General features: G+C 46.2%; 1 protein-coding gene across 1 annotated transcript in view; it reads right to left on the reverse strand.

Moving 5' to 3' along the window:
- Positions 1-10,095, reverse strand: part of LOC119402216 (apoptosis-stimulating of p53 protein 1) — a 63,056-nt gene extending 52,961 nt beyond the window's left edge. Inside the window, exons 1-3 of the mRNA XM_037669347.2 lie at positions 9,670-10,095; positions 5,421-5,652; positions 3,274-3,464 (exon numbers count right to left, since the gene is read on the reverse strand). Coding sequence (XP_037525275.1) covers positions 3,274-3,464; positions 5,421-5,652; positions 9,670-9,678 — 432 coding nt within the window. The 5' untranslated portion in view covers positions 9,679-10,095. The remainder of the gene's footprint in view (positions 1-3,273; positions 3,465-5,420; positions 5,653-9,669) is intronic.
- Positions 10,096-12,262: the final 2,167 nt, after the last annotated feature.

The raw sequence follows: 12,262 nt of genomic DNA on the forward strand, positions 1-12,262 counted from the left end.
CTTCTACTGTATACAACTTGGCTGCCAAGCACACAAGTTCAGTCACGTGTGATGATACAGGCCTTCAACATAAGAAAAAGGGAAAGGCACCTGTATAATTAACGCACTTCTAATTCAAAGAAAAATAAACATAAATGGACTGTATAGTTCTAAGTTGAAATGTTGCACAGCTCAATCCCGCAATAACAAATTCAGCTGGGAAACGTAAAAATTTCACTATTGAGAGAATTTCGTTACTAAGAAACAATACAGTACAAATGGGGAAATGGTCAGCACAATGAAAATTAAAAAAAAAAAATTCAGTTCGCTACCCTTCTCAACTGTCTCCATGTGGTACAGCACATGGATCTTCCTAGCACAGATCTTCCTTCGCAATGCAACAAGTTGTATTATGTGACATCGTCATCATGTGTTCCTAGAAATGCCCACATCATTTCGAAAGCGTCCAATTCACATGCGCCGACCTAACCATGCCAATCACTGCTCCATCGCTGTGCGGCTGCCACAGCACATAGCTAAAATGGGTCCTGGGTCCATTCTTTGAATGGCAAAAAAAACTTTACGTGCGCGAGTAAAACCACTTGTGCGACGGGAGCCCGACATCAGCAAATAGCAAGCCGCCGTGCCACTAGTATGAACAGCGATACAGCTCTGCACATACCGTATTTACTCGATTCTACCGCGCCCTCGATTGTAACGCGCACCCATTTTTCGTGAGAGAAAAGAACAAAAAAAGTCCATAGGAGTCAAACTTCGCACATTCAGAAGAACAAGTATTTGGGTTTTAAAGAACTGAAGTTTCAAAAAAGTAAAACACAAAGTCAAAAAGCGGGCCTTGCCGCTAAAACTGTCACCACTACGGCGGCGATACGAGTCGCGTAATGGATCAGTCCTCGTCGCTGTTGGACAACTCCTTGTCGCTGTCAACACTCTTCGATTTCGGGAAACCGGCCCTGCTTTGGTCCACTGAAACCTTTTCGTGAAGCTTTGCTGTAAAAAAATCTGCTTCTGTTTGCGCCAGTCTCGCACGCACGTTTCGGGAACTCCGAACGACCGCAATGCGGACCGATTTCCGTCTGTCTCGGCACATGTTATAACTATTCTTTTAAATGCGGCATCGTGGTGCACTCGTCGAATATTTGGAGTCTGCACTTCCATGCCGTCGATGCGAACGCAGAACGGGATGACAATCTCCTCAGCACACGTACGAACTGAAAAAATGGCAGAAATGGGCAAGGCGCGTAGGAGGCGGCCATTTTGAAATGTCGATGGCAATACGATAACCGAGTTTCTTATTTTTTTCGGTACTCGATTCTAACGCGCATGCGATTTTTGGACTCGTTTTTCCGGAAAAAAGATGCGCGTTAGATTCGAGTAAATACTACACACATGCATACAGACACACACACGCACACACAGGATAAGGAAACGACATGGTGGCAAAGGCAATGTCTGGTGCGTGAGATTGTTTCTGGCACCTTGCCAATATTGTAAAGAAAGATGGCGGCACCCACGCAAGCGCAATGTGGTGGGACTTAACGCCATGTGTGAAGCAGAAGTTTGAGCACAATCTGGAGTATGCTGGCAGAAAATGTGTGAGGAAACATCCCCTCAATATTACCGTATATTGCCGATTATAAGTCGACCCCCCAACTAGCAACCCCTTCTAGGGGGAAAAAAAGTTGACTCCGAAGACAGCCTCATGCTACAGCCATAGCTCACCAATAAGTTTTTCAGAAGAGGGAGTGATGCAAAGAAACATTTATTTGCTCGTGAAACGTTGCTTACGACTCGTCGTCGCTTGAGAGAAGGACGCAGTCACGGTCATTGCCATCGTGTGAGCCACTGCTGCAGCTCGCCGTAAACGCCGCGCGGACCATGTCGGTTGGCGGTCCATACCAGGCATCGTTGACAGTACGTGCTTTTGCTTCAATATGATCGTAGCAAACACTCAGGCTCTTGCTTCTCTGGTCGTCAACCCAATCTTGAACCGCCTCCTTAACGGGGTATCGTCCAGACTTCCGTCAGCAAAAAGAACGGCACGTAGCAGCGCACGCAAAGATCTTGTTCCTTTGTTTTCTCCATTCCCTCACGCACTTTTCAGACACATCAAACTTGCGCCCTGCTTCAACGTTGCTTTCCAACTCTGTGTAGGGAATCGCTTGCTTTTTGACAGCAGCGCTGTACTGTTGCCGGCTTAGCGATGGCATCTTGGCGCCTGTTTGGCAGCGTCGCAAATCGTGCACACCACTGCTCGCAAGCGAAGCGAAATGCAGAAACAGGCATGAGTGCAAAAAGACGCGAAGACGCTTGTGGACGCATGTGAGTGGTCATGTGGTTTAGTTCCCCGCGAAGTGTTGCCAGCCCACACGGCGCTGCCACCTCTTCTGTGGAATGCCGATGGTTTGTCAACGAATCGTTTCTATTGTATGAAAACAAAACTGCAGGGCGCATCGCAAGATAAATTCCTCTTTATTCATAGAGCATCGTTCACCTTGTATCAAAGGTTTAAAATGCTGCTTTCGAGACCGAGTTTCCCAAGCAGTTCGCTTTAATGACGCGTGGCGGTGATTTTTAAACGCACTCCGTAGTTTCACCTTGCATGGTTTCGCTATAGTTTCGCGATCGTCGTGGCAGATCACAAAAATGTCGGGCTCCTGAAGCGGCACGCACGCGTTGGGAGATAGCTGTTGCCACGACTCCACTGCCTCTGCGGCCGATGTTATCGATGCGTCGAATAGCAGGAAATCCGAGGACGACGACCTTTCGTCGGACCCAACAGACGAGTCGACTTCACGATTCCGCGTATAGGTCGACTTTGATTATAGGTCGACCCCCGAACTTTGGAAGGTCATTTTATGAAAAAAAAACATCGACTTATAATTGGCAATATACGGTAGTTGTTGCGGGATTGCAGCTTAGCAACATTTCGTTGCCGAGAAATACGAGACGCATGGAATCCTATGGGCGTTTGCCGGGAACAGGAAATTATTTCATTGCCACAAGAATTTCGGTGTTGCACGATTTCGTTTTTGTGAGTTTCAACTGTATCACAAATACGAATGGGGTGAATTGAACAGCCTAAAATATATTTAAGCTATGCTGAAGCAACGTGCAGAAGATTATTTGGTGTATTTCATATGGCAATGAGTGCTTAACTAGTCCTAAGAGAAACGGACCATCCTGCAATGTAGAAGAGGGCAAAGGTGTGATCAAGCAGCCTGGTTAGGCCTAACATGTTCGTGCGTGCAGGGCTCAAGAAGTGTCCCTCACCATAAGCATCTCGTGCCGTGCCCTGTCCGTTCCAGTTGTAGCGGCGGTGACACCAGCATTGCCGTTGGAGCCACTGGAGTTCCGCCGCAGTTCCTCCAGCTGCCGGGTGAGCTCCTCCACCTTGGCAGCCGCCACTGACAGCTCCTTCTCCTTCGCCGAGAAGAGCGCCCGCACGGCTTCCAGCTCAGCCGCTGCATTGATATTGTTGATACACCATAATTATTTTGTATAAAAGCGTACATGACATACACCAAATCAGTCTTGCGAAAAGCTGCAGCATGGAGGAAAGTCCGCAAAGCGAGAAAAATTCATTCACCAGTTTGCCAAGCGATGCTTTAAGAAAATCCGTAAGAGTGATTCCGTTAAGTTGAACAACTCCATAAGAAAGAAATCTGCAACATTCATCTTTCATTTCCACGTGAAAGCAAGACTTTCGGCAGCCTTAATGTTCTGTTTAAGAGTCTTTGATGGCGTTGGCCCCTAACATTCAGTGAACTTTTCGTTCAGTTGGGTAGACATCAGGTTAACTCTTGGTTCTCGACATCCACAGCTCCAGTGTACAGACAATCCACGCGGACTGGCTTGCTCACTGCACTCTACTTCAATGAGTCAACTGATGAGTGAAAGAAGACTTCTGTAGTGCTTATGTGTCATCTTGACGGCACATACCCACTAGAAAAGCATCTGCTCATTCAATGAACTCATTCAAGTTTCATGAATTACCCTGATAGTTATTTGACCCCTATCTTGACTAATATTGTGCTCTGATATCATATGTATCCTATACAACTTTCAAATTGAACCACTACCTTCTTTTTATATAAGTTTTTATTCTTTATATGGGTTTTTATAACCTTCAAGCCAACCCTCAACTTCCGACTGGCTGGGATTGAGTTCTGGTGTGCTCCTTGAGAAGCATGATGTCACTAAGTGCTAGCGCCATAAAACATGGAATATGGCGCACTGTAAGGCGGGCCATATTCAGTGCTCTTTCTTCAAGTTGTTGATCAATTCGCCCTGGTACTACGATTTGACAGCATTCTGGTAAGCTCAGATGGTAGAATGATTGACCCAGAAAGGCCATTGGTCCCGGATTCGAATCTCCGACCAGGATTTTTCTTCAAGTGAGAAGTTGACTTTATGAGAGGCCCATCCATCTTGGATGACAGATCTAAAACTTCAAGACGAGCCTGAGTGAATAGTCACATACAGTAGTCAAGTACAACATTGGCCTTTCTATCTCAATGGTGGATGCACACAAGTCTGTACCAATGAGTGCATGCTACACCATAAGACACATGGTCGATAAACCTGCCGCCAGAGAACATTGGCGAGTACATGAGAGGGACTATTTTTTCCAGTTGCAAAGGCAGTTGAATGTCACACTTCGTTCAACTGGGTCGGGCCTCTCCTGCCTTCCTAAAAGGGTACCGACATGAAAATTTTCAGCTGTCGTTTTTTTGCGTCAAATCAAAGACCAATTCCTCAAGAGCTTAGAAAATGCATAGGCAAGCGTAAGTGCACCCTGAAAAATGAATTACACGTTTTTAAAAGCTCCTTTCGGTTCCTAACGTACCCTGACGACACGGTATGAGCTTCTTGTCACATGCTCATGCAAGCTATCGTGCCGTTCCCATGGCCGCTCCACTGCATGGCTTCGTTGGTGATGCACAAGCGGCGATTTTGAATGTTTTTGGTGATGCGCAAGAGGCCATATTGTACATTTGGGCAACCGACGCAATTTCAACTAGCCATACTGGTGCGTGATGTCACCAGAATTAACACTGTAGCCTGACGTCATGCTAGTGTCGATGTCAGTAGTAGGTGCGCCATGCAAAAATTGGCTTCAATATCAAAATAAAATATCTTATCACCATTTACTGAGCTTCACACTTGCTCAGAGTGGTCTCTGTAAACAAGAGATTGTAAACTCAGCTTCGAAAATTGGTGTCAGGACCCCTTTAAGTTGTATCAGGCTATCGGTAACAAATGCAGTAAAGGCAGAAGAATGGCTGAATTTGAACATGTCAGTGAGTGCATAGCAGGGTGTCACCCTTATTTTGGGAAGTCTGGTTGAGGACCCTGGTGCAAAGCGATTAGTTCAACAAGAATAGACTAAGACAACCGTTCTTAGTGAGAACACCTACCGAGACTGGCATTTCCAGCCTGCTGCTGGTCCAGCTGGGCCCTCAGACGTCGCAGCTTGAGTTCCTGAGGCTCATGTGGTGCCTGCCGAAGGAACCGCAACCGTTGCTCACGGGCCACCAGCTGCTGCTGTTGCCATGCCAACTGTTGTTGCTGCCTTAGAGCCACTGCACGCAGCTCGGCCACGCTCAGGCCTCCGGCGGCTGGCCCATCACCAGCTGCGGGAGGCGGAAGCTGCACCAGGTGACACCAGATGGTGCTGCTTTTAGAGGTGGACCAGAACTATTCTATATGCTACATTTAGGTAGCAGAGTTGCACGCAGGTCTGGCTAGCAACCACAGCTATGCGGCGAAGCCACAATTCATTTTTGCAGGCCACACGCCTACCGTGTCGCTGATCAACATATTTGGCGTGTCGAAGACCGGTGACTAACTTGAATGTCGATGACTAGTGTTAGTCCAGTTCACTGCAGGGGCAGCGTCGAGAAATACAAAAACTGGCCCGAGCGTCAGCTTCTCTGCAACACATGGCCGCTTGCGGTATTTGGAAGACAGATGCGCAACTCTGATACCTTAAGGTAGCATACACAGTCACTATAAGGTTGACGGGATCCAGCAAAATATACTAAACAAGACACGTGTGCAAGCTTCAAAGATTGAAACGCGACATCATAACTTTAAGTATGACAGCTGGTGTGCGCAGTTGCTTGAAATATCCACATCCTGCCACTACGAACCTGACCACTAAAGTTAAAGGAACAGTAAACTGAAACAAGGAATCAGTTTGGATTGATAAACTGTACTCTGAAAACTCTAATGTCATTAATTTCACCATCATAGATTTATTAATAGAAAAGAAAATCAAGGTCAAAACTTCATCTGCACATGACGTCACAGCTTTCAAAGTGTTATCTTCATATTTTGGCAAGATTCGCCAAACAAAACTTCCTGAAACTTCGTAATTTAAGTTTATGGCACCCTCAGAGGACAGTGTACTTCATTTTTACCAGTTAAGAACTACGCAGGATCTTCTAGACGGCGTGAATATCTATGACATCACGGCGTTTGGTGAGGAAATTTTCAAGGTGGCATTGCCACCTGCATTATCTTTTCGAGCGTTTTCTCGCTCACCAAGTAACCATCTTTTCGCCAAAAGCGTAGCAATGTTGGCATTGTAAAATAGTAATTATTGTAAAATAGTAATTTACCGATATGAGAAAAATCGTTTTTATCTTTAGTGTCCCTTTATTGTTGGCTCTGACGCAAGTGTTTGAGTGGAAATTACGCCGATATGACACAAACTGAAGACCATGGGAACGAGAATATGTGCATTAGTCGGCCCTAAACGGTCGTTGTTTCAATTTGTGAGCACAGTACTTATGCGAACGCTAGGGAAATGACGGAATGCACTTCACAGGAATGTGAAGATATCCACCCAGGTATTTATTTAGTGTTTGTGAAACCCCCAGCTTTAGGGAAAGCATGGGAGTAACGAGCATGTCTGCAACAGATATCAGGAAAAGACAGTTGGAGGATCGTTGGAAGAAAAGAAGGGAGGAAGAACAAAAACTATGTAGCATGAAAAGAAATGCTATGCTACACATGGTAAACAAAGCAACTCAAGGAAGCCTGGGGCGGTGAACGTTTCAAGTGCCAGAAGCAAAAAGGAAGTCTGAATGTGAAGAATGGATCAGGCAAATGAAACAGAGGTGACAGACATATTTCAGCTATTCATAATGCTTTAGGATGATTAGCTACTGAAAAAAAAAAAGAAAGAACACAGTACCGTGTGTTCAACCATGTATGCTAGGGTAGAAAGTCATTACGAAGAGAAAGTGACACATTTAAAGAAGATTCAGAGAAGTAAAATGCTCTACAAGTTTGGTGCCACTGTATGGAAGCCAGAAAAACACTAAAGCATGTTACAACAGGCTGGGAAAGACAAAGATTAACCTGAGCATGACGATGATCTTTAAAGTCATTGTAACTTTAACATAAATATATCGTCCTCCTCTTCTCATTACATTTTATGACAGTGTAATATCCTTCAGACCCGAATGATGTGTATATTTTCGACCAATGACTTTTCGAGATAACATACTAGGGGCATTGGTCAAGCAAGCAGATAGGAAAGGATAACTGCCGCACCAATTAGCCGTGATGACGCGGCCATAAACCTACTGCCGAAAGTCTGAAAGCCAGTGTCTGATAATATTGTGCTATCTGAAACAAGCACGGATATTAAAAGCAATACTGGGACCCTGCAGCAGAAAACTTGGACGCAGAAAACTGAGGACACCGTTCTAAGCATTACATGGTTTTCAATGAGCATATTCCATCCAAACTTTATGAAGTGTACATAATAATAAAAGGCTGGCTACAGAAACAAAAAAGTTTACTTTTTCCAGTTCTATCTTAAACACATTTCCTTTTGGGTGATGTTATGATGATAACAGCATCCTGCTTATCAGTCCTCATCTATGTTCTCTGCTTTCATTGCTGTATTACAAAGCTCTTCAAAGTTAGCATCTGATGATAGACACATCTTCAACTTATTGCAACGTTGGAAAGGTTGCAAAGGAGGTTTGCTCATCGCAAATCGTGGGATCAAGCGATAAGCATCACAAGTATATCAAGTGAAATGGTCAGTTTGCCTAGTGTAGGAACGCTAATGAAGATATGCCACTTCTAATCATATTACCAAGCCTCTATAATACCATCCATTCAGGAGACCTCAGGATTATGGGATGCCTATTCTAGGGCACAAAGTAGTAATGGCGGCCAAATTGAATGTTGGTGTTGATTTGGTAGTGTGAACTGCGACATCGACCTGTAGTCAGAGGTGGGCATGAAAATACTTTGACACCCCAGTGACAGTTAAAAATGGAACTGTCAACAGTGGTAGATCAAAAGTAAAGTCTTTGCTAGGCAAGCTTTCACAACACGTGGTCAAGAACATAACATAATAGTAGTCCCGTCTTTTATGTCAAAACAGGGGTAGACAACATCAAGTTGGAGGTCATTAAGAGGACATCGTGCATGTGATGCCATGTCAATTCTATAGCTGTCGCAAAGGCCTCGAAAATTAGCCCCGACTGCAGAGAAGCTTTGCAGTAGTTCATTGTTGAAGAAGCATTATTGACCATGTTCTTGCAGTAATTGCAATCACAGTGAAAGGCAAAGCACTGCTACAGTTTTAATACAGTTGTAAGCCTCCCTCACATATGGTAATGTCTCTCATTATGTAATGAGCCTTGAGAGAATAGCTTGTTACTTTGATAACAGTTGCTAGTTTCAGCGACTGAAACAATATCAAAAATGAATGAGACTGCGGTGCAGGTTACAGATGTGCTTAGTGCCTGCGAAAATTGCACTTTTGTGATCAAACTCTGCTACGGCCAAGAGCAAAGCCATTATATACATATATTCGGTCAATGTGGCACCAGTATATGCATGGTTTGTTTACATGCATGTCATCGGAACAATCAGCAAAGGTGAGTTCTAACCTCGAATTTAGTAAACTTTGCAACAACAGTTGCCTTCTACAGGCTTACAACGAAGCAATCAATGAATGATACATTGGACCTTGGTTCAGACATTTCGGTTGTCGTGGAAAGTAGGAAACGTTAAGCCCCTCATACGCTCGTTTGGCACATTATCAAAGCGTTGACGGTTCTTCGAAGGCCGAACGCTGCGCGGAACTACCTCACTTTGACACTACTCCAAAAAGCGCCTACGACGGAGCGCTTTACAAACACCGTCACGGAAAAGCTACGCGCGAGAGCTTGAGAATCGGCTTCTCTAACGCCACACGGAGTCAATTCAAACGTCAGGTACCACACCTGTTCGCAGCACCCAATGCAACAAATGTTTGCAACAGGCCCGGCAAACACGAAATCGCGTGCTGTGAAGTGGAGCAAGTTTGTGTAATTCCTCGAACCAGCCGTAGGAATTCGCCATCACTCCGAACTGCTCGCGGGTCTGAGAAGGTCGCTTTGCTGCCAGCGATCGCGGTTGAGTGAGTTCCGTGTTCGCGCGGTTCAGTGGAACACTTGTAACATCAAAACCAACGCATCTACGCTACGAGCTCGCAGCTGCCACCTCTGACCACGACGCGCGGAAAACCACATAGCAGCATTTTCACGCAAGACCGCGATGCAGGCTGGCGCGTCGAAGTAGAGCACGGCCGTTGAAAGGCTTCAGGGCCACAGCGCGTCAACAGGTTGTTCGGCGACGATGGTTTACACTCACCAGAACCATGGCTGGCTTTTCTTCACGTCCGAGACGCTGGCACGGCGGCGGCGTCGTCTAATAACCGCCGCATTCCCGAGCGTCGTGCGAGATGGTGCACCGCCTCGGAGGGCCAGGAAAACGGCGCCGCAGTACACGCTCCTTCTCCGGCCGTGGGCTTCCCTTTGCTCCTTCTCGCTCGCTCTATTTATGTTTTTGTTTCTTCATCGTTACGTGAGGGGAGTGCTTATTTTATTGTTTTTGTTTGGTACACCCTCGATCGTCCTTCGTTCTTTTCTAGCTACTTGACAGCTCAGACAACTGCTTGAACTAGCGTGAATAATAAAGCGTTTGGCTTAAGGTTGAGTCGGGTTACAATGCTCGAATTACTACTCTGTTTCCGCGCTGGTTTAGTTTACGATCTCTAGAACTCAGCACCCTATCAGCACCTTCGCGTTTGCGCCATCTTGCAAAGTTGCGCTGTCTATGGCCTCCAAGATTGCGCGCCGGCAGAAAAACCTGCATGCGCGCTGTCTCGGAGGCCATGCACCATCTTTTTAGATGTTTGGCCGCGCCGCATTGCGGCGCCGGCGGCGCCTCAGACGGCGGCACTAAACGAGAAGGCACTGACCACGGTGTTAGAAGTATAGGTGGACCGACGGCGCCTCCGGAAGCGGCGAACTTTTGTCCGCAGGGCCCTAGATGGCGCTACACTACTGGTGGCTCAAGAGCGGTATCAGGCGTGGTCGCTTCGGAGCCGCGACCGCCCCTCGAAATGAATAAAAAAACTGTGCGTTCGCGCTATAACGAGCGCAAAAATAAATAAATAAATAATAGCTTCGAATAAATCGAAATTTGGACGATACAGCCGCTACCTGTTGAATATGTTGAATTTGCCACCGCGAAGGTTGGCGGTGGCAAATTCAACATATGCTTTCCTCATTCGGACAATTAAAGATATGACAGTGACGTCACGCTGAAATATGACAAAAATTAGTTCTATTTGTAGAAGTATAGTTTAGATAGTTAGAAAAAATACCGCATTAGCCGTAGTATTACAACAGAAAATGCACAGTGTCTTTGCTGTCGCGAACATTCGAAGTAATTTGCGGTCGTTGATCGCGGATAAAAAAATGTGTCACGAATACGACTGTTTAGCTGGTCGTGCATAAAATACTGAATTTTAGCGAATGCCAGAAGCTAAGTTTGAGGCACCGACGAAGGATATGAAAAAGCATCCTGGTTTGGCACTGCGAGAAGGGGAGACATTATGAATGGTGGATATATGTTTCCGATTCTTCTCTGTTGCCAACTGAGGAATATATTTCATTGTTTATGTCTCGCATAGTCACCCGAAGACAGCGTTACTACTTCGTCTTTCAAGGAACACGTCGATCGCGGTGTGCGGAGTCTTTACGAGCGTAGCCTGTCAACCGCGATGGTACACCGATTACGGTACTCGGCTGCTGACCGAAGTTCCCTAGTTCGATCCCAGCCGCGGCGGTCGCATTTTGATGGAGGCGGCGTGCTAGAGACCCGTGTACTCTACGATGTCAGTGCATGTTAAATAACACCACATTGCCGAAATTTGTGGAGCTCTGCTACGGCGTCCCTCATAATCATAACGTGGTTTCAGCACGTAAAACCCCATATATTCTCATTGTTAACAAGCGTAGCTTTCGCACAGAGAGAGAAAGACTGCAAACGCACGTAGGTGTTAAAAAAAAAAACGGGCCAACTCACGGCGTGGATGAACTCAAGACGATGAACTCAAAACGAACTCAATACTTCGTCGGCACGGCGTCATTAGCCAGAGCCGCCTTTCGTGATGTGCTCACAAGAACGTGCCCATTGTACACTGCTTCCCACGTCTTCGTTATGTACCTCGGCTTGAAGTGCTTCTCGCACACGTAATCAGTCGACTGCAGCACGCGGTCCTTGCGCGGAATCGCATGGCGCCAAACATTCAGGCGTTCCGCATCTCAGGGTGCAGAAAAATCGACTTTTCAGTGCAGGTCTTGTACACAGAGTTGCACCGCGGCACAAAACACTTTTTGCCCATTTCACGGCTTTCTCACTCGAATAGCATGACCTGCCATCGCACAACAAGAATTAAACGAGGAAGCAATGTGGCCACAACTGCTTCGTCACCGTGGCTTGGTCGGAAGAGAGGCCGGCGCGCGCCGCTGTGAGCCTCTTGACTGCTCCTGCCACCTCGCGGCGTGACGGCGCGGAGGAACCGAAGTTCGACGCAGCGAGCGCACGGCGCCGGTGCTGACTGCTGCGTCGTTCCACCTGTACTTCTAAAAACGAGAAATTAATCAACGCAAGAGAGTCATAACTTGTGTAAGTTTCAAAACATAGATTCTGAGATGGGGTTCTCCAAAATAATTGGTTTCTGAAGCTTCATCGACCATTGCATGAGCCGCACCCAACGAGCACCTCAAGATCTGTGTAGTTATTTTTCCTAGAGGCCGCTGTTGTCGAGGCGGGAGTTTGAAGTACGCTGTAGTTTGAAGTCCGAACACCAAGTATTGGTTAATAAATGTACAAAATTACGTGCATTGCAGATGCCGACTGAAGCGTAGTATCTCCAGCTTCACTTTTCTTATTC

This window comes from Rhipicephalus sanguineus, chromosome 8 (genome assembly GCF_013339695.2).
Source record: "Rhipicephalus sanguineus isolate Rsan-2018 chromosome 8, BIME_Rsan_1.4, whole genome shotgun sequence".
In the NCBI taxonomy this organism is placed as follows: Eukaryota; Metazoa; Arthropoda; class Arachnida; order Ixodida; family Ixodidae; genus Rhipicephalus; species Rhipicephalus sanguineus.